This window comes from Ipomoea nil, unplaced genomic scaffold, assembly GCF_001879475.1.
Source record: "Ipomoea nil cultivar Tokyo-kokei standard unplaced genomic scaffold, Asagao_1.1 scaffold1034, whole genome shotgun sequence".
NCBI lineage: Eukaryota > Viridiplantae > Streptophyta > Magnoliopsida > Solanales > Convolvulaceae > Ipomoea > Ipomoea nil.
In genome coordinates, this window is record NW_017617462.1 from 1,745,001 (window position 1) to 1,758,458 (window position 13,458).

At 35.5% G+C, this 13,458-nt stretch overlaps 1 protein-coding gene across 1 annotated transcript; it reads left to right on the forward strand.

Annotated features, from left to right (window-relative positions):
• Positions 1-6,210: 6,210 nt before the first annotated feature.
• Positions 6,211-7,299, forward strand: LOC109180758. The gene has a single exon (XM_019330468.1). It carries the CDS (start codon positions 6,211-6,213, stop codon positions 7,297-7,299), a length of 1,089 nt encoding a protein of 362 aa, XP_019186013.1.
• Positions 7,300-13,458: the final 6,159 nt, after the last annotated feature.

A 13,458-nucleotide genomic window follows, 5' to 3' on the forward strand; every position in this document is an offset into this window, starting at 1 on the left:
TAGTATTAACTCACAGACCTTAAGTTTCAACAACTACTGACATTAATCACTAACCTCACACACATTAAGCACAAACCCTACGCACATTAAGCACAAACTCTACTCACATTAAGAACAAATCTCACGCACTCAAGCACAAAAGTCAACGCTTTAAGTTGTAACAACTACTCACCTTACGCACAAACCTCACGCACATTAAGCACAAAACTCACGCACCTTATGCACAAACCTCACGCATCTTATATACAAAACTCACGCACATTAATCAAACATCCGCTCACCTTAATTTTGACCTAGATGCAAAAATTACAAAATTACCACCGCATTTTTTTAAAAAATTTTGACAATCCTGGACGTTGATTTAAGCGAGATGAATAGCCCAGATTAAATCACACAATCGCACCAGAACTTAATTCTATATATATATATATATATATATATATATATATATATATATATATATATTGAATTCGGTGCACACCCCCTAGTCAGCCGAACCCGTGAGCACACTCCCTGATCGTTGATTTTAATTTTTTGATGATTCAGATTGATTACCACTTGGATCCCATGTTATACTGATTTTAGATGAAGCATGGGTCTTTTTGTCCTTAAGCACTATATTTATTACTTTCCATTTCATTTATTTCCATGTTTATAAAGATTTGTAGCGTTACTTCAGCTCTCCTTAATCAATATTTCTCTCTCTCTCTTAGTGGTTGTCCCTTCACCTCTCCTTTCACCACGCAGCGACGCAAGGTAGCCGGCCTCCTTCGATTTTGGTCGCATTACTGCAAGAGAAGTCCAATCGCAGGGAAGAAACAGGGCTCGCTGATGCCGCTGCTTCGCCGGTCACAGTCGTCGGTCTATTGCTGATGTACGCCGAGCAAGAGATAGAACAGAGGTGGCTCGACATTGACTCGTCCACTTCTCGTTACGCTGGTTCATCGCTGCTGATTCAGGGAGAAGGAGCGAGAGAAAAAAGCGGTGGTGGTGGAGCAAGATCGCCATGGACAAGCTTCAATTTTCCAGAAACCCCATCATGTGAAATAAAACAAGAGTTCATCCTCCATGTATTATAGGTTGGTATGTGTATATCTAGAGTTGAAAGAGGACGAGGGAGAGACTTCGGCGAGAGAGATGGAGTTGCTGTACATTCCTTAACGGACGGAAAGAGAAGTAAGAGGTTGATGATGTTGTGGTTGGCTTGGCATTTAGAGGCTGAAGGAGAGGGAGACGTGAGGGATGGTGGCTATGGAGGATCGAATGTTGTGTATTATGGTGAATGCAAGTTAGGAAGGAGGTATGTGCGTTTCCAATTATGAGTTTGTGATTCCCGTGTGGGTGCATATTTTAGTGTGTTCGGGATAATGTGCGGGTAATATGCACCGGTGGTGATTGGGTGTTCTGGTTCATGCGTATCAACATTCCAAACATTTATAAATTGTGAGAATTTCTTGAATTCCTATGATAACAAATATCATATGATTTTCGTAACAACTCAATGCTATATTTAGTATAGTTGTTTTTTCTTTTTTTTTTTTGTTCTTATATTTAAAATTTTGTTCATAATTTATTGCCTACATTTATATGTTGGGGTTGTGTATTACACTGAATGCATGTTAGGAAGGAGGTATGTGTCATTCAAATCATGAGTTTGCGCTTCCGGTGTGGTTACATAGTTTAGTGTGTGCGTTAGAGGACTCGCATATGTACGCTTATGTTGTTTTTAATTTTTTTTTGTTATTGTGATGTACGATTTTACATTTTTCATACGATATCTACTATGCACTTTCTATCCATTCGAAAATGTCAATGTCTACAAAAAATGTTATTCATGTAGTTGGGTTTTGTTCTTCCAATAAACTTGCACAAGCCATAAAGAAAACATACGCATGCAAACGCCTGAAAGAGGCAACGCACACACCCTACCACACAAATGCACAAACACTAACGCCAACATTAATGTACGGCAAATATCAAACACGAACACTATATCTTCATCATGCTTAAGACTCTTATGAAATTTCATGCTTACAATTTGCACACGCTAACCTACATAAGCACAACCACTATCAAACTAAATTTAAAAAAAAAAAAAAAAATTAAAAACAGATGGTGCCAAGATCCATTACCAGAAATTCGCACACACCCTACCACACAAATGCATACACTAACGCCAACATTAACGTACGGCAAACATCAAACACCAACACTATATCTTCATCATGCCTAAGACTCTTATGAAACTTCATGCTTACAATTTTCACACGCTAACCTCTACATAAGCGCAACCACCATCAAACTAAATTTAAAAATAAAAATAAAAAAACAAATGGTGAAAAGTTCCATTACCAGAAATTCGCACACACCCCACCACACAAATGCACACACTAACACCAACATTAACGTACCGCAAACATCAAACACCAACACTATATCTTCATCATGCTTAAGACTCTTAGAAACTTCATGCTTACAATTTGCACACGCTAACCTATATAAGCGGCAACCACCATAAAACTAGATTTAAAAAAAAAAAAAAATAATAATAATAATAATAATAATAATAATAATAATAATAATAACGGATGGTGCAAAGTTCCATTACCAGAAATTCGCACACACCCTACCACACAAATGCACACACTTGCGCACCATTTGCAAGCTCTGTAGGATTGTTGAATATTGTTTCTTTTTTGCACGTTAAAATATCATAATACAAGAATATCTAATTATTACCATTGTTAGAATGAATGATATTATGGTAAAAATGCTATTTAAATTATCACCAAAATTAAACACCATCATATAATTACTCTTGCACACGCCATACTACATACACGCACACAACGTCATACATAATCAACTAAAAATATCAGTTCTCAATACAAATTATTACTAGTTATTGCCTTTAATATTCTACTTAATATTATGTTCAAGATTACAATTTAATATTAACCAAAAATAAACTCAATACTAGAATTACTTTTTAATCCTTATGTTTTAAAAATGTCCATAATTAGTTTAAAGGAATCGTCAATCTCAACCAACCATGGAAAATGAATCAATGGATATCATGAGATCTCATGATTTCATGTATCATAGGGGTTGCACCGGATTCGAAGCATATATATATATATATATATATATATATATATATATATATATATATATATATATATATATATATATATATATATATATATATATATATATATTCCGGATCAGGTGAGGACCTATCCTTAGGTGAGGACGTGAGGACTAATCTGATCCTTTCATTTAATTAAGCCAACGGCTGTGATTTAATTATATACAATGAATTTAATTTTTCGTACTCAGTTTGTTGTGCATTCGTACTCAGTTTGTTGTGTATTCTGTGTTTGTTTGTTATGCATTCTATCCCAGTTTGTTGTGCATTCATAGTGTGATTTTTGTGCATCCATCCCACTTTTTTGGGCAGCGCGTTTTTTGTTTTGTCGTAGCCTTTAGATCACTCAAAATGGATGATCTGGATTAGTCCTCGTGTCCTCACATAAGGATAGGTCATCACCTGATCCGGAACCTCTATATATATATATATATATATATATATATATATATATATATATATATATATATATATATATATATATGTATATATATGCGCTCATATGCGGCTTACGGTGCAATGGTACGGCGGGGGTTTCAAAAATACACCAACAGTGTTAACAACATGCAACAACAGTGTAAGAAAAACACACCACAATGAAATGCAAGAAAAAACACCAAAACATACATAATACATCCAAAAAAAATACACAATATAACTCACCACCCCTAATGGTGTATTTCCGAACACTGTATGGTGCTTTTACTCACACCTAATGATGTATTTTTTTTGTGATGCGTACGTAATTTGTGCGTTTTTTTTGTGATATATTTTCTAACGTTGATGGTGTATAATCACTCAACTATTGGTGACACCGCACCGCCGCACCTGAACTTAACTCTATATATATATATATATATATATATATATATATATATATATATATATATATATATATATATATATGGTGAAACAGTATCCAAATATGTATATTAAATTTAATGTTATGTATATGTGTATCTCACTATCTACGTGTGTATCTCGCTATCTAGCTATCTCATGTTCGCCCATGAACATATTATGTGCATTGTGGACCTTTTTATTTCATATAATTTTATAAAATTCATCATATTGTGGTAATGTTGAGTACGTACTTATATATTTACTAGCTTTTTTAATGTAGTTCCAACAAGTTGATTACGACAAAATGGTTATTGATCTGGTGCGTTCTGAATGGGCAGCTATTGTATCAAGTTATATAGAGTAGGTATATATAGTTTTGAGGATTAGAACTTTGTGAAGCTTTAGACTTGGTTCTTGGAATTGTTTTTAGAAGTATTATGACTTGGATGGTGATTGGATTGTAATTGGTCATTGAAGTGTAATTAGTTCTTTTATATTTTGAACCTTAGCTTGTGAAAAATTGTGTAACTACACTGGGTGATGGTGATTAGATAAATTATTTTTTTATATGATTATGTTTAAAATCTAAACAGGTTAAAAACAACGTTTTAAACCCGTTGTCTTTCATATATAAGACAATGGTTAAAAACCGTTGTCTATTCTTCAAATTATCGAGAATAAAGCAGGTTTCGACAACACACAATAGACAACGGTTAAAATCTGTTGTCTTTTCTAGAAAAAACAATAGTTTAAAATCTAGATAGGTTAAAAACAACGTTTTAAACCCGTTGTCTTTCATATATAAGACAATGGTTAAAAACCGTTGTCTATTCTTCAAATTATCGAGAATACAGCAGGTTTCGACAACACACAATAGACAACGGTTAAAAACTGTTATCTTTTCATGAAAAGACAATAGTTTAAAACCGTTGTCTATGGGCGTGACTTTTAACAACAGCAGTTTCAACAACACTAAAAAACTGTTGTCTTTACTAGAAAAGACAACGGTTAAAAACCGTTGTCTATGTCCGTGACTTTTAATCGTTGTCTATGTGCGTGACTTTTAACAACACCGGTTTCAACAACACTCAATAGACAACGGTTTTTAACCGTTGTCTTTTCTAGAAAAGACAATGGTTAAAAACCGTTGTCTATGGGCGTGACTTTTAACAACACCGGTTTCAACAACACTTAATGGACAATGATTCAAAAACCATTGTCGTTTCTGGAAAAGACAATGGTTAAAAACCGTTGTCTATGTGCGTGACTTTTAACAACACCGGTTTCAACAACACTTAATAGACAACAGTTTAAAAACCGTTGTCGTTTCTAGAAAAGACAACCGTTGTCTATGCGCAGGACTTACAACAACACTTACTGACTTCAACAACAGAAATTTTACCCCTACGACAATGATGAAAAACCATTGTCTATATGCATTTTTCTTGTAGTGAAAATATTTGAATTCAAAATATTTAAAAGGCATAAACGGTCAAATAAATCCTTTTAACTTAAAACAAAAAATGAGTTTCTAAAGATGCGCATTGGGTGAAATTTACCTTGTGACTCTATAAAGGATTAAAATGAGATAAATCATCTTAGGTTCACTATAGCTTATGGGCTCAAGCTAAGAATGTCAATAGATAGCTCTCTCAAGAAAATGAACTTGCGTGGGACCTTGTGGTTAACAAACTAATTATTCGAACTTGTGCATTTTTTTTAATTATTAATTTACATGTTGCCCAAGTTGTACATTTCAAAAGTTCATGAGTCTAATTGTCCTTTCATGTAAAGTTAGTGGGCATATTTGATCACTTTCTAAAAAATTAATACATATTGATTAAATATTAATTATTAACAATGATTTATGTCATGTCATTCTTGACTGTTTACTTGGCAAAAAGTGCAAAAGGAATAAATAATTATATTACTCCGGAAGAGAGTAGTAATCAGTTTAGTAATACCTGCAACTATGACTTTTGAAGTTTAAAACACAAGTCTTTCCCCCTGCTAGTGCTCCCCAGCTCATCTTCATATAAATTTGGCCCGGAGAAAATCATTTCTTATCTAGTAATCTCATTCAAAGGCGACAATCAAGCTATAACATGATCCCAGCTCATATATACAGTCCCTCGCGCTCCTTGACTGATGAAAACAATGATCACATTTATATATATATATATAGTACCCCAAAGTAGTTCAAATTTTGGGATGAAAAGATGATTCCTTCATGTTTTAGTAATCCCACTTCTGCTTCAAGCAGCCCCTCTTCATCATCTGTGTCTCAAAATCTGGTTACATGCATTTATCAAACTAGGATTTTTGGCTCACCCATTCACCTCACTCTTACTTGGTCCAAGATTCTGTTTTCCCATTCACTCACTATCCACGCTGCGGATGATATGTTCTCCATCACACTTCCTCTCCAAGCTCCAACTTTCTCGCTGTTCCAGTCCCGGTCTGGGTCAAAGACAATTCAGAAGAAGGTGAAGGTTTACTGGGATTTCACGCGGGCGAAGTACGCCGAGAACTCGGCCGAGCCGGAGTCGGGGTTCTATGTGGCTATTATTTGCCATTCCAAGCTGGAATTCTTTCTCGGGGACCGGCTCAGGGAGCTGGTCCAGCGGGCCGGGCCGGGCTTGGCTCGTTGCATAGCGGCAGAGCAGGCCGGGCCGGGCTTGGCTCGTTGCATAGCGGTAGAGAGGGCCGGGTTGGGCGTGGCACGTGGTGCGGGGTTGGAGCCCACATTGTTGTCGAGGCGGGAGCACGTGTTCGGGAGGCGGATGAGTTATAATACCCGGGCTGTGTTATTAGGAACCAAACATGAATTTGGGATAGAGTGTGGTGGGGGAGTGTTGAAAGTGAAAGTGGATGGGGAAGTTAGACTAGTGGTGAAGAGGCTGGCGTGGAAGTTTAGGGGGAATGAGAGGATTTTAGTGGGGGAAATGGAAGTAGAGTTTTATTGGGATGTGTTCAATTGGGTCTCAAAATGTGACAACAACAATAATAATAATAAATTTGGGAAAGGGCATGGTGTGTTTGTGTTCCAAATTGGCGACGTCGGAGTTTGGCCGGAAATGGAGGGTGTGGAGAAGAAACTAGTTAGGAAAAGTTTGTCGTTGACGACTGGTACGGTGGTACCACCGTCGTCACCGCTTTCGTTGTCGCCGTCGTCACTATCCCCGTCGTGCTCCAGCGTGTTGCAATGGGCAGAGGAAAGCAGTGACTGTGGACGAAGCCCATGTTCATCAAGTAGATACTCTAGTGGGGGTTTCACTTTGCTATTGTATGCTTGGAGGAAAGCTTGAAACAATTAATTGTTTGATTTCTATTTGTTCATAATTTTTGTTTGCAATACTACGGAGATCATGTTTCTCTCCTTCTCTCCCAATTTAGTGTCCAATTTTAATAATTTTAATTACATCATTGTGATTCCATAGTAGATAATAATTGATTCCTATCTCAATTTAGATATAATATTAAGATACTACATATAAATTATCACGTTAATTTTCTAATCAACTCAGTTAAAGTGGTCTCTAGTTATAGTAAAATTTAATTATATGTAGAGTGAGAGAGAGCTATGTCATAAACCTTTTTGCTTTTCTTCTATCCAAAAGTATTGTACATTATGTTTAAAGAGTTGATCATGGAAACAATTAAAACGGTTGTTTGTCTTAATTAATCCAAAATAAATATCAAGAACGAATTACAATAAAAGGACCAAAAATGCTTGAAATTACTATTAATTACCTTGGTATCATAGCGTTCAAGTGTTTGTAATCAAGAATATATTGTCCTTAACGAGACAAGCCATAGCTTTGTGTTATCTGAGACTCTTATCTGAGTTCACTAAGGCTGTCCCCAACCCAGCAATTACTCCCTATTTTTAGATGACGTGACATTTTATTTGCAATTCCCTTTTATTTTAATTTGCCATGTCACTTAGCAAGCTTGCATCTGCAGCAAGCTTGCTGTTGGCAGCTTTGCTGCCTTTTGCAGCAAAAGCTGCCGATTGACTAATTTTAATTTTTATTTTTTTTGGTAAACGTAAGTTTTTATTGTGTTTTTTTTTTTGGTTTTGTTATTTCTTTTTTATATATATATATATATATATATATATATATATATATATATATATATGGTTTTGGTTAATGATTTTTATTTTGTTATTAACTAATTTATGTTAATGTTTAATTATTATTTAATTTATTTTTAAATTATTGTATTGTAATTTGTTACGTAATACATTTTTAAAAATTTAAATTATTATTTGTACTTGGCTTAATTGTAGTGATTTCAATTAGTTCGAATTAGTAAGGTTCATTTGAGGTTTAGTTTTACAATTTAAATCGTAATTCAAATTAATAACACGAATTATTTTAGTTAAATAAAAATTGTAGTATAACTTGCATTCGGTTATATATATATATATATATATATATATATATATATATATATATATATATATATATATATATATATATATATATATATATATATATATATAGTACGAATAAATTTTTAAATCATTTTTAAAAATTACGTTTTTAGATTTTCCGTATAACTAATTTTAATATTTAAAAATAATTTATTTTAAAAATTACTCGGTATCTTTTTTATTTGAGGTCATTTTTATTATTTTTAGTATTTAATGTAATTTATATATTGATATAAATTAATATATAAAGAAGAGAAAATAATATTTATTGAGAAAAAGATATTAATATTTTAGGCTGTGTTTGGAAACCCGGAAAATGACTTCTGGAAGTCATTTTCCGGGTTTTTGGTGTTTGGCTACACCTGGAAAATTCAGTCAACGGAGTCCATTTTTCGTTGACTGGGGAAAATGAGGCCAATTTGGCGGAAAACGACTTCCGCCAAATTTGGGCGGAAGTCGTTTTCCGCCTCTTCTCTTTCATTTTTTTTTTTTAAATTCTATGGTTTCTGGCGGAACTGGGTTCCGCCGGAAACCATAGGCTATGGTTTCTGGCGGAACCCAGTTCCGCCGGAAGCCATAAATTATATTTTTTTTTTGTTTTTGTTTTTGTTTTAAAGATTTAAAATAAATTTTTAATTTAGAATAAAATAATTAAAATATTTAATTATACCATTCTACTCTCATTTTCCAGAAAATGAACCAAACACACCAAAACAGTTTTCCAAATGCAACCAAACACTGGAAAAGGAAAATGTTTTCCGGAAAATGACTCATTTTCCAAAAACTATTTTCCAGAAGTCATTTTCCTGCTTTCCAAACGGACCCTTAAAGTGATGTCATATTGGGGCCCACTTTAGAAAGTTGGTAGAAATTGTAGGGATGTAGTGTGAATAGTAAATGATTTGTAAATTAGGTGATGTGGAAGTGGGACCCATTTTAGAAAGTGAGAGAGAGTTGCTGGGATGGGGTTAGCCTAAGACGAGTTTATGACGCTAGAATTCACATTTCACACTGTCCTTCTCTACCTCTTCACCCTCCACCTGGTAGTCTGTTCGCTAGAGATTGTCAGGTTGCCAGTTGGCCTGGTAGGCGCCAGTCGCAAGTCGTATAGGCTCAACTTTTATACCGGAAAGTAATTACAAGTACAGTAAGTAGTGAGCAATGAGTAAGATTGTATGGCTATGGTTCTGAGTACAAGATTCAGAGATTGTACCCCTACTATCATAGGGGATAAGCTTTTATATTATACAATGACTGCTAAGTATAACTGTAAGTCTATAAGAATCCAAAATTTCATTTTATAAATTTAGTATTAAGAAATCTCAAAATAGCTTTTTCACTCCATTAAAAATTTTTGCGAGCTATCGGTAGTTGAATAAAATAATTTCATCATTTTTTTAAATTAATTCGACACCGGAGAAATGAATTCTATTCGAAAACCTCTTAGTTTTCGGGTACTTCGCATTCCAAGCTTTAAATAGAGAAATTTATCTGAGGGAGACCGGGAGAATTCAAAAAGACTTTAAACAAGGGTTCATCTAAATAGCTTTTTGAGAAAATTCATTTTCAACCCCAAGGTATTCAAAGTTAGCATTTCTAGCCCATGGTCCATGATACAAGGTGAACCATGAGATTCTTATAAGCTTTGTCTGAGATATTTTGAGCAAGCAAATTTACACTTTTGCCATCAACCAATCATATGGGATCAACCTAGGGTTTTGTGCTCCTATAAATTGAACCCTTATCAGACAATTGCCTCTTGTTTCCACCCTTGAGCTTCCCTTGCAAGACACCAAACCAGACAGTAAGTTTTCTCCATTTTCCTTCCTTTCAATCCTAGCCATTCATTCTTCAAGTTTTCCTTCTTTTCTACCTCTGAGAACTTAGTAGTAAGGTGTTGTATGGTTTGTTAGAGGTGTTTAGGAGGTGAAGGGGGAGGTAACTAGCTGAGGAAGAGGTGGGAACCAAGCAAGAAGAAGAGGTCTACAAAAGGTATAACCCCATGGATTCCTTCTTGAAATTTGGCTCTGTGAAGCCTTAATATTGAGTAGAAATTATGAGATTTTGTTGTGTTTATGCTTAGAAGTGATCTAGTATTTGTTTGTGAGTTGTTGAGATTGTTTTGGACTTGTTTGGATTGAGTTTTGCAGATGAAATTGTCATCTGGTGCACACACAGGGTGCACCAGATTCAGACCAGTGGCCCTAGCCGCGGCCCATCAGGAGGGTCGCCGGCTAGGAGCGTAGCTACACGGGACTAGGGCACGGCCCTAGAGGAGGGCCGCCGCCTAGTCCCGTTGGAGTAGCGGGGCTCATGGGCGGCTCTTGAGGAGTCCCGCTCCAGGTCCCTGAGTTTGTTCTGAGAAGGATTTTGTGCAGTGGCCGGGCCCTTGTGGCTCAGCTACGTGTCGTATCGGACCGAGTGTTACGGGCCCTTGTGGCTCGGCTCTTGGGGGTCGTCTTGACGCACGTTTTGGCTTTGATTTCGTTGAATTTAGATTAAAAATGAGTATTTTATGAAGGAATTAGTGAAGATGTGCTACACAGAAAATATATTTGCTATGTACTGTGTATGAAAAATTGCTGACTATGTGATCTGATGATGTTCTTATTGAGTTTAGAAGCATGATCATTTGAGAATATGATTTATTATGAAAGCATGACTAAATTGAGATATTTGATCAATGAGAAACGAAACATATTTTGTTAAGTGAATTATATAGAAATTGCTATGTTGCAAACCGAGCATGATGATATATTCTTGAATACTTCATGTTAGTTTATACATGATTTAGAAACATATTATAGAGCATTTTGACATTTCATATGTGTCATATTTCAAAAATGCATAAGGGGCTAACGTGAGCCCGAGAATACTTTCAAAAACCATAAGCACGTGGTATAGCATTCTTTGATGCATTGAGAAGTAGTAGAATTGTTGCATGCATGAGATTGATGCATGAGAGATATATTTATGTATTATTTATATCGGTGAGGTTTTGGAGGATACCGTTTGGACTATGTCCTCTCGGGAGATATTTATAGACATTGCGGTCCCAATATATGTAACGCGGCATATTCCCACGTTACGAGGTTGGAAACTTCCCGCCAGGCTTGAAATCCTGGTTAGGGGGTGTGCACACTAATAGTTCGATACCTGATTCCATAGAGTTTGAACCACGAGATTGGTTCCGTAGACGGTAGGAGATATTGGGTCGGAATTATACCGTTCCCGATGGGGTAATTCACACTTTGGTGAAACCCTAAGCCGTCTACGAGTATAAGAGAAAGAAAGAGAGTCAACAGAGACTCAAGAAAAAAAGTCAACAGAGACTCAAGAAAGAGAGTCAATAAAGACTCAAGAGAAAGAAAGAGAGTCAAGAGAGACTCAAGAAAGTAACAAACATACCTCCACAGAAAGTACTCTATTTTTTTAAAAAGAGTGTATGAGTATTTATATATAGAGTATTGTACTAGATTGCGTAAGAGTATGATTATATTATTGCACGAGATTGCATATGAGTATGAGTAGATTATTGCATGAGATTGCATAAAAGTATGAGTATATTATTGCACGAGATTGCATATGAGTATGAGTAGATTATTGTACGAGATTGCATATGAGTATGAGTATAATGTTGCATAAGATTGCATTTGAGTAAAGTATCGCATGAGAGTACACAATGAGAATGTTGATTTATAATCGTTTTGATTAGAAGTCTTGTTTATCGAATTATGAGATGAGAATATGAAAGCATGAGAATACTTGTTATATGGTCTTTTAACATGATTCAATCCGTAAGCATGAATTGCTTGTTAAGTTATTTGAGAAGTTTATAAGTTGTTGAATACATGAGCATGCCAGCTGATATTATAGGGTGCAAGCATCTAGCAAGAATGTGATAAATTTTAAGATGATTTGAGATTAGCTTATTGCTATAAAAATATCAAATGTTTTCAAAGTATATGCTAGAATGTTTTACAGGGTTGAGTGTGTTATACTTAGCTTCGTGCTAACAGGTGTTTTCCTATTTGCCTATGTGTTGCTTGCAAAACCCTTTTCAGGTAGGCCCAGCAGTGTGAAGAAGTCGAGTTAGATTAGTCTCATAGATAGAGATATCTAAACTCTAGTATCATTGATATTATGTATGGATTTTAGACCTTTGACTTTATGTTTCGAGGATTGATGTGGGACTTTTTGGGGTGACGTTTTTCCCCCTTACGTTTCCAGTATTTACATTTAGTTCCCCGACTTAATCTTATTGCTAGTTTTACCCCTTTTAGCCTGTGCAATCACCAAAGAATGGTGGTTGTGGCGGTGATACTCCCACTATATGTCATTTAGTTTTTCCGCTACTTAGTATTGTTAATGACTGATTAGAGTTATAATTAAGAGTTAGAAAAGTGGGGTGTTACAATAACCGCTACAATAATAGGCACAACGGCCTTCTAATAATTGTGTCTCTCTCCCATAAGTGTGTTGGCCTCCATAACTACTGTTCCTTAATGAGACGGTACTCTAATAAGTGTCTTTTCTCTACGCTTGGTACAACCGCTTCGTGCTCTGCTAAACTCATTGTTACTATTTGATTGTCTTAATCGCTTTGACGGGTTAGACCAAGAATGCACATGTTGAATCTGAGATCAGTATGGTTATCTAATTATCATGTTAGTAGTGAAGATCAAAATCGGCCTATTGGCTAACCTCATAGCCCAGATCATTGAGTTCATTTGAAGCATCCAAAGTTGTGTTTTCTTAGGGCCCGAAGACATGTCGGACATTCGATCGAGAGATTATCACCCACAAATTCTTGGTCAACCACACGACGAAGCCAATACAATAGTGGACCTGGGGGGATGTGTGATGAATGTCTTAAACTCATGCTTTTTCCTTTCACATTTTGGTAATTTTACTTGTTAATCATTATATTATGGAGTCAATTTGGTCACTTATGAAATGATTGTTTGTGCTTAGGTGACTTGACAAGAAAATGATGTTTTGAGCCAAACATTGAGCTATTTGATCA